The 15,362-nt window shown below is 47.0% G+C and overlaps 1 protein-coding gene across 2 annotated transcripts in view; it reads left to right on the top strand.

Annotated features, from left to right (window-relative positions):
- LOC119159449 (uncharacterized) overlaps nucleotides 1-15,362 on the top strand; it is a 116,340-nt gene that overhangs the window by 80,175 nt on the left and 20,803 nt on the right. Inside the window, exon 2 of one of the 2 annotated variants that reach the window (XM_075865310.1) lies at nucleotides 1,445-1,551. The exons of the other annotated variant lie outside the window; for it this stretch is intronic. Coding sequence (XP_075721425.1) covers nucleotides 1,486-1,551 — 66 coding nt within the window. The 5' untranslated portion in view covers nucleotides 1,445-1,485. The remainder of the gene's footprint in view (nucleotides 1-1,444; nucleotides 1,552-15,362) is intronic. 2 annotated transcript variants of the gene reach the window in all.

A 15,362-nucleotide genomic window follows, 5' to 3' on the forward strand; every position in this document is an offset into this window, starting at 1 on the left:
TTACAGCCATGACGCCGAATCGCGTATGTTCGTGCTACATGACGGCATCCTCTACCGCCGCAACCTCAACACTGAAGGCCCTGAGATTCTGCTTGTCATTCCCCGTCATCTACGGCCTGCCATACTTGAACAACTTTACTACGCACCAACAGCGGGACACCTCGGTGTTTTCCGCACATACGACCGCGTGCGACGTTGGTTCTTCTGGCCAAGAATGTACCGCAGTGAGCGTCGATATGTCGCCACTTGCGACCTCTGCCAGCTGGACATCTTTACCCAATAGACGTCCCCTCTGAACCATTGTATCGCGTGGGACTCGACCTTATTGGCCCTTTTCCGATGACGACACTGGGAAATAAATGGATCGCCGTCGCCACAGATTATGCGACCCGTTACGCGATAACGAAGGCCATGCCAACCAGTTGCGCCACTGACGTCGCGAATTTTCTTCTTCATGACATCTTACGCCACGGTGCACCCCGACAGCTGCTTACAGACCACAGCCGCTCTTTCTTATCCAAAGTTGTCGACGACCTCCTTCGATCGTGTGCTACAGTGCATAAGCTATCTACCACCTACCACCCACAAACTAATGGCCTAACTGAACGTCTCTACCGCACGCTCACAGAGATGCTTTTGATGTACGTCTCCGAAGATCATCGTTACTGGGACACCATGTTGGCCTATGTGACTTTCGCATATAATTCATCTCGACATTACACCACGGGATTCTCACATCTTTATCTTTTGCATGATCGCGACCCCATTATGCCATTTGAAACCACCTTACCTCTCAAGCCATATGCTTCCGAGTACGCTCGCGAAGCCATTGATCATGGCTCACATGGCTCGTCAAGTTGCCCAGTCTCGTCTCACCAGGTCACAGGATATGCAAAAAGCCCGCTACGACCACCGGCATCGTAATATAACGTTTGCCCCAGGTGACCACGTGCTCCTCTGGTCACCGTGTCGCCGTGTAGGTCTCTCCGAAAAACTTTTGTCCCGATACGCAGGACTCTTCATAGTCTAACGTCAAGTTAGCGACGTCAACTACGAGATAGCGCCATTGCACTCCAATACGTAACCAAGTTCGTCACTTGCTGACATTGTCCATGTTTCGCGCATAAAACCATACTTCTGTCGCAGTTCTTCGGACTCGTGCCGAGACGGCGCTCCAACGCCCGGGTGTCCTGTTACGGAGATGAAGTAAAGCAAGAGGAAGGACAGGATCAGCTGACAGGCGCGCGAGTGTACCAATCAGCCATTGTGATTTTTGCCTGAGGTTGTTCCTCTGTAATTGCGTTTGTACAGAAGTCACCAACCCCGTAACAATATCAATGCGAAATAAACATTCAGCTACTTTTGTCAAAACAAGTTTAATTTTCGTGTTATACCGATTCCTGTGAAGAAATTAACCGTGTTTTCTCCTTTCTCTACACCACAGGCGTTCGGCTTGCGACCCAAGGCGCTGCCGCGGGTGCCAAGATGCTATCTTCGTGCGGCTTCGAAGTTCTCCTGGGACTCGGCATGCCTGCTCAATTGCTTTGGGATGTAGGTTCCGCCTCGTTTTATGTATTAGTAGGACGCCTCCATGCGTCTACCGTAGTTCTGGGATGGTACGCCTCCATGCGTCTACCGTAGTTCTGGGATGGCTTAATGCTGTCCCATAGTAGAGTATGAAGTACTCTAAATCGCTAAACAATTTGTCCAAGTACAAAATAAGTGTTTTCCTTTTATGCTGGCGTGATTGGGAGAACCTGCGTTTTTTGCCGACTCTATCAAGGTGCTTCGCTGCAAGGAATATGCGGCTAGATAGATAGATAGATAGATAGATAGATAGATAGATAGATAGATAGATAGATAGATAGATAGATAGATAGATAGATAGATAGATAGATAGATAGATAGATAGATAGATAGATAGATAGATAGATAGATAGATAGATAGATAGATAGATAGATAGATAGATAGATAGATAGATAGATAGATAGATAGATAGATAGATAGATAGATAGATAGATAGATAGATACGCTCAAAGTCATTGAAGTTCGCTAAGAAATGCTTCGCATTTAATAAAAAGAAAGGCCAAGGGCACAACACAGTGTACAAGGAAGGATTGAAGTTGATGGACGGATGAAAGAACTTTATTAAGGTCCATAGGTCGTGCTAGTGTCCTAGCCCAAAGTGGGCTGCTCCCACGTTGGGACCGAAACAGTTAGCCTTTCAGCCGTTTCGCGGGCCCGTTGGACTGCCCAATATTGTCCCTCTAATGTAGGTGTGCAGAGCTACGTCCCATCCTTCTTCAGTATTTTCCTTGTCGCTGCGTAACGCGTAGCAATCAAGGCCCGAGCATATGAGCATGATCTATGGGACCGTGGCATTTATCGCATGTTGTAGGAACACATAACTCTAGATAAATCCTGTTAATTAACATCGGGTTCGGATAGGTTATTGTTTGTAATCACCTTAGCGTAATGACCTGAGCTCTGTTTAGTTTACTGTGCAGCAGGCAGAAGACCCTGCGTCCTAGAAAGAAATTGAAAATGAAATTCAAGGAGGGCAGGTTAGAACTGCTTGAGGAGCCCTGACCCCTTGGAACGCAGTTTTTAACACGAAAGTGTTTCATGCCGGGTTACACCAATATTTAAGTAACGTGCTTTCGTCACAGAAATGACGCTTAAAAATAACGCATTAGAAGACAAAGAAATAAATGCGGCTGATCCACCCGCTATAGGCGCCCGACTATGAAGTGGATGGATGGATGGATGGATGGATGGATAGATGGATGGATGGATGGATGGATGGATGGATGGACGGACGGACGGACGGACGGACGGACGGACGGACGGACGGACGGACGGACGGACGGACGGACGGACGGATGGATGGATGGATGGATGGATGGATGGATGGATGGATGGATGGATGGATGGATGGATGGATATGGCTGTACCCTTTAGATCGGGCGGTGGCTAGCGCCACCAAGCCGTAATACCTAATGAACAAAAAGCTATATTTATTTTTTTCCTTAAAAAGTGACTTTGAGGATTCGTACTTTGCAGTGAAGAGTTTAATTTTCACTCGTGCCTTGACTTTAGCCACCAATCAGATAACCTCCTTCTAGTTAAGTCTACCCGCTTAAAGTTTATTTTGCCCTCCCGGTTCCTAAACCCCAGTGCTTTGAAAAACTCTGCGCCATCATCCTGAACTATAGGGTGAAGCCCTTTACAGAACATTATCAAGTGTTCGGCAGTTTCTTCTTCCTCTCCACACGCACTGCATACTGTGTCTACCCCTTCGTATTTGGCCCGATATGTCTTGGTTCGCAGTACTCCCGTCCTGGCCTCAAACAGTAGAAAACTACCCCGAGTATTATCATAGATCCTTTCCTTGGCAATTTCCTGCTTAAAAGTTCGATAGATCTCTAGTGCGGACTTCTTAATCATGCCCATTCTCCACATGTCAGTCTCCGTTTCCTTCACTTTCTTCTTAACCGATAGTTCTTTTTGCTTTGGCCACCTGCTGTTTTCTAAGTATTTACCAGTCAACTTCCTGGATGGATGGATGGATATGGCTGTACCCTTTAGATCGGGCGGTAGCTAGCGCCACCAAGCCGTAATACCTAATGAACCAAAAACTATATATTTTTTTTTCCTTAAAAAGTGAGTTTGAGGATTCGTACTTTGCAGTGAAGAGTTTAATTTTCACCCGTGTCTTGACTTTAGCCACCAATCAGATAACCTCCTTCTGGTTAAGTCTACCCGCTTAAAGTTTATTTTGCCCTCCCGGTCCCTAAACCCCAGTGCTTTGAAAAACTCTGCGCCATCATCCTGAACTATAGGGTGAAGCCCTTTACAGAACATTATCAAGTGTTCGGCAGTTTCTTCTTCCTCTCCACGCGCACTGCATACTGTGTCTACCCCTTCGTATTTGGCCCGATATGTCTTGGTTCGCAGTACTCCCGTCCTGGCCTCAAACAGTAGAGAACTACCCCGAGTATTATCATAGATCCTTTCCTTGGCAATTTCCTGCTTAAAAGTTCGATAGATCTCTAGTGCGCACTTCTTAACCATGCCCATTATCCACATGTCAGTCTCCGTTTCCTTCACTTTCTTCTTAACCGATAGTTCTTTTTGGTTTGGCCACCTGCTGTTTTCTAAGTATTTACCATTCAACTTCCTGGTTCCTTTTGCGGACACGCAGCGCCACCTGTCGAGGCAGTTTTGAGTATTGAAAAGGCCGACTCGCTTTCACAGTTTGCTGCGAAAGCAGGTGCAACTACAGCGCACGAAACGATGATTGAGCGAACTATTATGTGTATTTGTGCATTGAAGACTCAGAAAAAGAGCTACAAATTCATCTCCACTTGTAGACGTCAAACTCTGCCCAGGCGGCGCTGTGAAAAATGCGGCCACCATCGCCCCCATCGACGCGCCGGCCTTAAATGGGTAGTGCAAATCGTTCCATCCGCACATACATAGGCCCTTCTTTTTCGTTGGTATTGAGACGCGGTTTCCTGAAAAACAAGAACCTGGCAAGCCTCTTCCTTCAATCCAACCTCGCTTCAGAAAAGTAGGAAGCTCATCGAAACAAACTGCGGATAGAATAAAAACGGCAGATGTTTCAGTTATTTTGGCGTACTGCAACTGGCACTTCATGTGCAAGCGAGCATCGCATGACATCGAGTTCGAGGCAAGCACTCCGACTTTCTTTCTGTAACGCCTAAATGCGTAAACATGGGCATACGCATAATGCCAAAGCGATGAAGCGCATGCACGAGCAATCTATCTTATGATCAATGGTACGAAGCTTGCTTTATCTTGCATGAACAGCCCTGGTGATTTTCGCTTTTGCAGTTACATTCGCCATGCATCCCGCGATTGCTGTGCCTTGAATTGTTTTATTAGGCATGCTCGTATGTTCTGTTGATGGTTGTCGTTCGTTTGTATATACCGCGAATGGGGATACAAGCGTGCCCACTTTCTCAGTGTACAACGAAAGGCGAAATTGCGGAGACCAGCGGTAAGAAAAAGCCTGATTGGGGTCGTGATAATTTTGCGATTTACCTGTATAGCGTGCATGTTGGCTTTCCTAGTTAAAGCCGGAACTTAAAGCCTTCAAAACCCTCAGGCGTAATTCTGTGCAACTTCAGATCATTGGTGGTTGTGGCGTGCGCGATGTTTATTGCGCGCGTCACCTGCCTCCTGCTGCACGGCGCGCACCACTGCCACGGGCTCTGTTAAGCTTCATAATCGAAGTCGCCACAGTTATCCGTCGCAGCTACTCAAATTAACAACAGGAGACCTACGTAATGACACTTTCTCGTGCGAACGGCTGTGAAAAACGCGAGTAATTCACTTACGCAACACTTTCGCAAGGGACCGTATTCAGCGCTGTCACCGTTCTGCTTCGCAAAAGCTGCCAAAATAAGTAAAACTGAAGTCCTTTACGCCCATAGCAATTCACAACGCAACAATGGCGTTGACTGGGGTCCGTTTTCTTGCAGCGCGGAGCTGTTGCGTCTGCTCTTGATTTCGCCGTCGTTCTGGTGAGTGAACCAGGAAGCACTTCACGGCGGTTTGGTGACGCGTCCGACTAGCCGAGCCAAATTGGTAGCTTTTTATTCTAAGTGCTTCATGCGCAAGTACACCTAAATTTGAGCTCAGTTGTTGTGTCATACGCTGTAGTTGCTCCTGGTTACGCAGCAAACTATGCAGGGGAGTCGGGCTTTGCACTACCCAAAACTGCGTCGACAGGTGGCGCTGCTTGACCGCGAAACTCCAGAGTCTGACGTCTATTGCTGGGAGAGATCGTGTTTCCAGAGGTTTTCCCGCTCCGTGGGGCGCTGAGCTGTTGCAGAAGTTGCGTCTTTTCCTTTCCTCAACACGAAACTCTATGCCACAACCTCTCTCTCTCTCTCTCTCTCTCTCTCTCCGCACAGCAGCGCTCCTTCGTATAGTTGAAAAGGCTACCGCGCTGCTGGCAAGCTTGTATGAGGGGAAAAAAATATTTTTGCACTTTTTTAAAACTTTGCGCTCATTTGAGAATATCGGACCAAAATGTACGAGAGGCAAAGTCCTTGCTTGGGCTTATATATTCTCAAATTGCTTTTTTTGTAATGCTGAGAATTTTATAGTCACACCCAGTCACAAATATCGAGTCGGCAGTGCCGTCAACCCCCCACTGAATTATTTTTACGTCATTCCAACTGTATATTATAGTGGCTGACGACACAGATAACACGTTTTTTAGCACTGGAGGGGCGATCCTGTATAGTTTCTTTTCGCTGTTCTGTCACGACAATCATCCACACTTATCCGCCCGTTTGAAGAACGGACTCTGTGTGCACCCATCGTGAGTGGAGGTACCTAATTTAGTTTCATGCAGAATGACGAATGTAAACGCGCTGCAGAAAAGAATAAGCTGCAGATTGCAAAGATAAACAGGAGAACAAATTATGCGTAACAATATGGGTTCGGTAGCCATCCGACTCGTTCTGACCGCGTTTCAAACTGCCTCGCCTGCGCCGGCCCCCTCCTCCCCCCCCCTTATTTTGTCTAAAAACGAGCTCTTTCTTATTCGTCATGCTTCAGTGATCGGCCGCTTCTTTGATGCACTTGCTGGCTTGCCTTAACGCAATTTTATGCACACAATTTTATGCACGTAATAAAGGATATCTCATGGTAACGCGCTTGCACACTCCATATCATTTGTTCTACTTCGTGCAATCGATTAGCTCAAAATGGCCCTGAAACACCTTTTTGAGTAACAACAGAACTATTTCACTGGAAAAGCGTACTACCTCACAAATTGAACGACGCAAAAATTTTAGGAATCTGTCCGGTACGATCGGAGTTACAAAGATTTGTCACACGCTGCAACCACATTTTCTCTTCTCTCGTCCCAACGAAAGTGCTGGAAGCTGAGCAGGGAAAGATGGGAGGAGCAAGCATTAAACTTCAGTCGCACCTCGTGACCTTGAACATTTTTTATTTATTTTTTTTTTGCTTCGAATACGCAACTTTTCAGTGCGATCGCACGCGCACACATGGACAAGTGAAGGCTTCTCGCGGCGACCTCTGTAACAATCGAGCGCGCCATGTTCAAATCAGCCAATGGCTGATAGATGTGCTTACTGGGCTTAATACCGTGATTTGTCGAGAGAAGAGAAAGATATTTTTAGCTACCCTTGATAATTTAGAGTTAATTTGTGGGATCTTGATTTGGCAAGCTAGCGCCACGCTCTTGGAGTGAAAGGACACAGTAGACATGGTCGGTACAAACCAAACACACACACATTTATTTAACTACTTTTGAACGATGATATCGTCCACCGAATCAATACATCAATCTTTAACAACCTAAGACATCCGTACACAATATGATCATACACTCCATGTCAAACACAATAACACGACAAACATAATAACACACCAAAGTCGGCGTCGCCAATGCTTTACTTACCACGAGCCCCCCCCCCCCCCCCCCCCCCCCCCCCCGACGTGTGGCACGTGGTGCCACGTGCCGAGGACCCACGCTAGAGACAACCGTTCGCGGCAAACACCACTCTCGCCTACTACCAATGCTTGCTTCCGCAAGGGGTCACTGCCGGCACTACGACTGTAACAACCATGATGATGATAGTGGTGCTCAACGCGAACACAGCGCCATCTATCGTCCAGCGGTTGTCACCCGAAGTGCGGCTTTTGGGCCAGACAGGTGCGCCACGCAGCGCAAACAACTTTACAGGGGGTGTCAGCACCCCCACATCCCCCCAACCTTAATTTAAACCATATCCCGAATACAAAGACATCAGCTACACAAGCTCTAACAAAAAATTATAACCCATGTCCCTTAATAATGTCCGTGCACCACGACATTGCCGCCGGTCGACACTGCTGCACTGTCCGGCTCGACTTCACCTCAGTACTGGTACCGCAACAGCAACGTTGCCGTCGGCGCGACGCACCGTCACCAGCACCGACACGTATTCCAGCTGCGACCAGCACTCACGATGGCGCCGAACTGCAGGCAGTTGCGCGGGTCCCAGGCATCTCCATCGCCCGACCTCACGACCACATTTCTGGCCAGTGGCGCTGACGATGTGCAGAAGACAGCCAGCTGCGGATTGCATCAGTCCCACTGCATACATTCCAAAACCCTCAAAAGAAACAACGGAGCAGGGCCTAGGGAAGGAAGCTTCGGGCTTTTCGCCCACGTGGTACGATGGTCAGTACTGCTAGCAAATACATCGGCGGCGGTCGAGACGCTCATCAAAATAAAACAAAAATCACTTTTTATAACTCTTGCATCGGAAGATAAAACAAAAGTGAGGGAAGCAGAGTGCTACACCTCGACGCCACGATCTTCCTGGTTGTGCCACGTGCGACAGTTGGCTACACAGAGTGTTAGGCCGAATGAGTCGCTCGGCAACAGCCGGCATCTACCCAGCACCCAGCCTAGGCGTAGAAGAGGCAGCCGCGAGGAGACATCCACTCTGTAAGGTGGCCCTATAGCTTGCCGCACACATTAGCTTACCGAGCGATTGGTGTCCACCGCCGCAGGCGGTGTCGCGACGTCCCGGCGTCCATCCACAATACAAGACAGCAACGACGCCCGTCTCCTTGAGCCCAAAGAGATAGAACAAGCTATTTGCAGAAAATCGGACCACCCACGAGGCTTCCGTAATCCGTCGCTTCGGGCCTGGCCTACAAACCACGTGCTCTACGCCTTGCTCACCCCAGGATGCAGACCGCGTAGCTCTTGTATTCAACTAAACATTCTTGAAAACCCACGAGAAAAAAAAAAAAAACCCTTGCGAGCAGAAAAAAAATATCTGAACGCGCCGACAAGTTCAAACACGTCACAGAACCAATCTGCTCGCTTTTCAAGAAAGCACGCCACCGATGCTAGCAAAAAAATCCCCCTAGGCCTACTCTACCTCGACTCTAACAAAAGCTTGTACCGAACCGCGAAAACTGTCGTCCGACGCTCCAAGAGCCCCACGTTGGGCGCCAGTGTGAGGTCTCGAAATGGCGAAAGAGCACCACGCCACGCTCTTGAAGTGAAAGGACACAGCGGAGCTGGTCGGTACAGCAAAACACACACACACACACACACACACACACACACACACACACACACACACACACACACACACACACACACACACGTGTACTCAGATTTGGGTGCACGTTAAAGAACCTCAGGCGGTCGAAATTTCCGGAGCCCTCCACTACGGCGTCTTGCATAATCATATAGTGGTTTTGGGACGTTAAACCCCACAAGTCATCATCATCACACACACACATTTATTTAACTACTTTTGAACGACGATATCGTCCGCCGAATCGATTCATCAATCGTTAACAACCTAAGACATCCGTACACAGTATGACCATACACTCCATGACAAACACAATAACACACCCAGGCGGCGTCGCCAACGCTCGACTTACCACGAGGGTCCCCGACAAGTGGCACGCGGTGCCACGCGCCGAGGACCCACGCTATAGACAACCGTTCGCGGCAACCTCCACGCGCAGAAGAGACTCGCTCAACTCTCGCCCGCCACCAAGGCTTGCTTCCGCCAGTGGTCACTGCCGGCGCTACCGCTGTAACAACCATGATGATGATGGTGGTGCCCAACGCGAACACAACGCCATCTATCGCCCGGTGGTTGTCACCCGAAATGCGTATTTTGGGCGAGACACGTGCGCACGCAGCACAAACGACTTTACAGGGGGTGTCAGCACCCCCACAAATTCCAGGCCGCGTGCTGCGCTATATTATTTGGCTCGCGTGTTGTCGGAGGCCTCTACTACTGATCAGCAGAGTTTTCTGATCATGCTCGAAAATTGTTGCTGGGCCCCTTTAAATGGCAGTGAGCGTACTGCGCTCTGCTGTTTCAAGCATTTTCATTTTTTTTACGGAGCGGAATGTCTCTTGTAATTTCATTTTGCTCTGAGCTTCCCTAACTTCAAAGCCTGCCCATCCATATATCTTTACGGCCTCATTCGTCGTCTTCCAGTGAGCGCCCAATGCGAGGCGTCCCGCAGTCCTTTGATTTACAGATTCCTCATTACACTTCTGACTTCATGCACACCAATTAGTTCCCAAATGTAAGCCCTGGAACCATTACGCCTTTCCACAGACCTCGAAGGACTTGTTGCCTATTGTATCCCCACAACGCTCTGTGCTTCATTATTGCAGCATTCCTCTTTTTCTTCACTGGCGATGTGTTTTCCTGTAGCTCCATATATCTATCTCCCTCATTTACCCATACTCCGAGGCACTTGTATTCGCTTCCCCTTGGCATTTCTTGGCCCTGTATTGAGACCCCCTGGTCGTTGGGATCATTGAATCCCATCAATCCACATTTTGTTGCACTAAATCCCAGCCCTAGAGTCTTGCTTTTTTTTCGCATATATCTGCCAGCCGCTGTATGTCGTCGTGACTGCCTGCAAATAGGAGAATATCGTCTCCATAGAATAGACCTGGAAGCCTCTGCTCAGCCATCACGCCAGCCTATTTGTGTCACAGATTAAACCCAATGTACAGCACCACGTACAGCATGAATAACAGCGGGCACAAAGAACACCCCTGTCTCAGCCCATTGTTAGTTTCAACGCTGTCATTGGTACTTATTCCATCCCATTCTATGCAAACTCGATTTTCTCGGTACATTTCTCTCAAAAGCTGCATACAGTCGTCACCTATGCACAATTTTTAAAATGAGATTGTACAGTTTTGTCGCTTCATCAGTAATTCGTGACCAAGTACAGCCACAAACCACCCAATTGACACAATATTAATTCATCAAGTTTTCGCCAGAGCACTAAGCGACTTCGCATGGAAAATGAGTCTAATGTAATCTACACAGTCATTATATATAATGATTTTGCTATGAAATGGAAAAAGATATTCCTACACAAACCTTCATTATTTAGCCCATTTTCAATAGAGTGTAAATAAATTATTAATTAACTTATGTCCAATATCTCTTCATAGAAACCTTGAATGGCACTTCGTTTAAATGCACAGTAAATTCCGATTTGTTACGTTGAATAGTTTCGTCGTACTCGCAGCACAACAGAGGCTTGTACAGCGAAAATGCTTTTGTTGCTCACACTATTTTCATTGCTACTAATTAACGCTTCTGACCAGGCATTAGAAGCAGATGTCATTAAAAAGAGGAGATAATAAGCTTTCTGAAGTAGCACAAATAGGTTTTATTTGTTAAGCGCAGTGAGCCCAGCGCATCCGCAAACAATGCGTAAAAGGCGGAGTGATTGCGGCCGGAGTGGGACCACGACCTTAAGGTCACCAGCTTGCCTCATCCACATTTGAATCCTTCAAAGAGATTGAGTGGCATGGCAAATGCTAATGTGGACTTAATGATTTTTTGCCGAGTGGGGTGGTTCAAAATACTACTTTTTATAGAAACAGCAGTGCTCAAATTCACTCTGCACGTTTTAGGGGACGTTGAATGATATGCACATATCTTTTTTTAAATGCAAGCCTTCTTTTTGATACTGCTACAAATTTGGTCTGTTGTATGCGAAGGCATCCCATGACGTAATACGGACCACCCCGCGATGCGATATGTGACCAGTGAACGGCAAGTTGCGGCGCCCTGGCTTGGTTGATATGTGGGGTTTAACGTCCCAAAACCACCATTAGGTCATGACAGACGCCGTAGTGGAGGGCTCCGGAAATTTCGACCACCTGGGGTTCTTTAATGTGCACCCAAATCTGAGCCCACTGGCCAAGAGCACTTTCGCTTTCCCCGAAAATGCAGCCGCCGCAGCAGAGACTCATGCTGCTACAAAACCTCGCCGTGGCCGCTGGATGAAACACTTTTTCATCCCGCGGCCGTGGCCTCGTAGACCACTGCTCCTTCCACCAGCAATCTCAAAGTGGTGATGCTTTGGTAAATGAAATTGTTTGCTTAGAATGCTAATCAATATGCAGTGCGAGGCGACATATGAAAAAATTTGGCATGCAGTAGACCCGGGTTGGATATCAAAAATGATATTGGAACATACACTAATTCTGACCCAAAAAACACAAAAAATGTTGAATTATCGGCATGGGATATGACAAGTCTTCATAGGCACGCCGAAGTTGTACTTCTAAAAAAAATTTTAACTGCTCTGACAGAGTCCGCACAAGTTGTTTGTGTACTAGAAAAGTTCATATTCTTGCAGCCAAAAGTTCAAGCCATGCATGGCGCAAAAACGCACGTAGCAAAAGCGAAACCATCATATACGAACCTGCATGGCGGCGCTCATACCACAAGCCCGTGTGATCACTGGCTTTGGAAGGTTATACAGGCAGTCAACTCTATGTATATCACATAGCTTGCACTCATCATCATCATCATCATCAGCCTGACTACGTCCACTGCAGGACAAAGGCCTCTCCCATGTTCCGCCAGTTAACCCGGTCCTGTGCTTGCTGCTGCCAATTTATACCCGCAAACTTCTTAATCTCATCTGCTCACCTAACCTTCTGTCTCCCCCTAACCCGCTTCCCTTCTCTGGGAATCCAGTCAGTTACCCTTAATGACCAGCGGTTATCCTGTCTACGCGCTACATGCCCTGCCCATGTCCATTTCTTCTTCTTGATTTCAGCTATGATATCCTTAACCCCCGTTTGTTCCCTAATCCACTCTGCTCTCTTCTTGTCTCTTAAGGTTACACCTACCATTTTTCTTTCTATTGCTGGCTGCGTCGTCCTCAATTTAAGCTGAACCCTCTTTGTAAGTCTCCAGGTTTCTGCTCCGTAGCTAAGTAGCGGCAAGATACAGCTGTTATATACCTTCCTCTTGAGGGATAGTGGCAATCTACCTGTCATAATTTGAGAGTGCTTGCCGAATGTGTTCCACCCCATTCTTATTCTTCTAGTTACTTCAATCTCGTGGTTCGGCTCTGCGGTTATTACATGCCCTAAGTAGACATAGTCTTTTACAACTTCAAGTGCACTATTACCTATCTCGAAGCGCTGCTCCTTGCCGAGGTTGTTGTACATTACTTTCGTTTTCTGCAGATTAACTTTAAGACCCACCTTTCTGCTCTCCTTGTCTAACTCCGTAATCATGAGTTGCAATTCGTCCCCCGAGTTACTCAGCAATGCAATGTCATCGGCGAAGCGCAGGTTACTAAGGTATTCTCCATTGACTCTTATCCCTAACTGTTCCCATTCTAGGCTTCTGAAAACCTCCTGTAAGCACGTGGTAAATAGCATTGGGGAAATTGTGTCCCCCTGCCTTACACCCTTTTTGAATGGTATTCTGTTGCTTTCTTTATGAAGCACTATGGTAGCAGTTGATCCCCTGTAGATTTCTTCCAGAATGTTTATATATACTTCATCTACGCCCTGATTCCGCAGTGTTTGCATGACGGATGATATTTCTACTGAATCAAACGCCTTCTCGTAATCTATGAAGGCTATGTATAGTGGTTGGTTATACTCTGAGCATTTCTCTATTACCTGATTGATAGTATGAATGTGGTCAATTGTTGAGTAGCCTGTTCGAAATCCTGCTTGTTCCTTTGGTTGATTGAATTCTAATGTTTTCTTTACTCTGTTAGCAATTACCTTTGTAAATAGCTTGTATACTACAGAGAGCAAGCTGATCGGCCTGTAATTCTTCAAGTCCTTGTCATCTCCTTTCTTATGTATTAGGATGATGTTAGCGTTCTTCCAAGACTCTGGTACTCTTCCCGTCAGGAGACACCTCGTAAACAGGGTGGCTAGTTTTTCTAACACAATCTGTCCTCCATCTTTCAGCAGATCTGATGTTACCTGATCCTCACCAGCAGCTTTGCCCCTTTGCATGCTCTCCAAAGCTTTTCTGACTTCTTCTATCATTACTGGTGGGGTGTAATCTTGGTTACTGCTAGTTCTTATAGTATTAAGGTCGTGGTTGTCTCGGCTACTGTACAGATCTCTGTACAACTCCTCCGCTATTTTAACTATCCTATCCATATTGGTAGTTATTTTGCCTTCTTTGTCCCTTAGTGCATACATCCGACTTTTGCCTATCCGAAGTTTCCTCTTCAATGCTTTGACACTTCCTCCGTTTTTCAGAGCGTGTTCAATTCTCTCCATGTTGTACCTTCTTACATCGCATACCTTACGTCTATTAATCAACTTCGAAAGCTCTGCCAGTTCTATTTTGTCTGTTGTACTTGACACTTTCATGATTTGACGCTTCTTAATTAGGTTCTTCGTTTCCTGGGAAAGCTTGCCAGTGTCCTGTCTAACTACCCTGCCTCCAACTTCCACTGCACACTCCGTAATGATACTCGTCAGATTATCATTCATTGTATCTACGCTAAGGTTGGTTTCCTCACTAAGAGCCGAGTACCTGTTCTGCAGCGACACTCTGAATTCCTGTACTTTCCCTCTCAGTGCTAGCTGATTTATTGGCTTCTTGCGTATCAGTTTCTGTCGTTCCTTCTTCAAATCTAGGCGAATTCGAGACCGTACCATTCTATGGTCACTGCATCGTACCTTGCCAATCACTTCCACATCCTGCACGATTCCAGGGTGTGCACTCATTATAAAGTCTATTTCGTTCTTATTTTCGCCATTAGGGCTCCTCCATGTCCACTTGCGGTTTTCTCGTTTTCGGTAGAAGGTATTCAAAATCCGTAAATTATTGCGTTCTGAGAATTCTACTAGTAGCTCTCCTCTGGCGTTTCTAGTACCGATGCCATAATCTCCTACTGCCTGGTCTCCAGCCTGCTTCTTCCCTACCTTTGCATTAAAGTCGCCCATCACTATAGTATACTGTGTTTTTACCTTACTCATTGCCAATTCCACGTCTTCATAGAAGCTTTCAACTGAAGCGTCATCATGGCTGGATGTAGGCTCATAAGCCTGTACTACCTTCATTTTGTATCTTTCAATCAGTTTAATTACGATACCTACCACCCTTTCATTAATGCTATAGTATTCCTCTATGTTGCCAGCTATGTTTCTGTGAATTACGAACCCCACTCCCAGTTCTCTTCTGTCTGCCAAGCCCCTGTAGCAAAGAACGTGCCCATTCTGTAGCACCGTATAGGCCTCATCTGTCCTCTGTTACGAAACGCGCGCCTCCGACGACGTTACGAAGGGCGCATCGAAATCTCACCGCTGCAACCACTGTTTCGAAAGACGGCGACGCCAAGACGGTCCCGAAGGCGCCACTGCTTCGAACTCCGCCGGGAAGGTCACCAGCCGTTTTGGTAGCGTAGGTTTCTCAGCTCGCGACTGCTTCTGCGCAGAGGTGATAGACGAGCGGACGAGACGACGGTGAGTTAAACAAGGTTTATGTACAGCATATATACAGAGGCGTTACAAATTCGG

The sequence above is a fragment of the Rhipicephalus microplus genome, chromosome 1, assembly GCF_043290135.1.
Source record: "Rhipicephalus microplus isolate Deutch F79 chromosome 1, USDA_Rmic, whole genome shotgun sequence".
In the NCBI taxonomy this organism is placed as follows: Eukaryota; Metazoa; Arthropoda; class Arachnida; order Ixodida; family Ixodidae; genus Rhipicephalus; species Rhipicephalus microplus.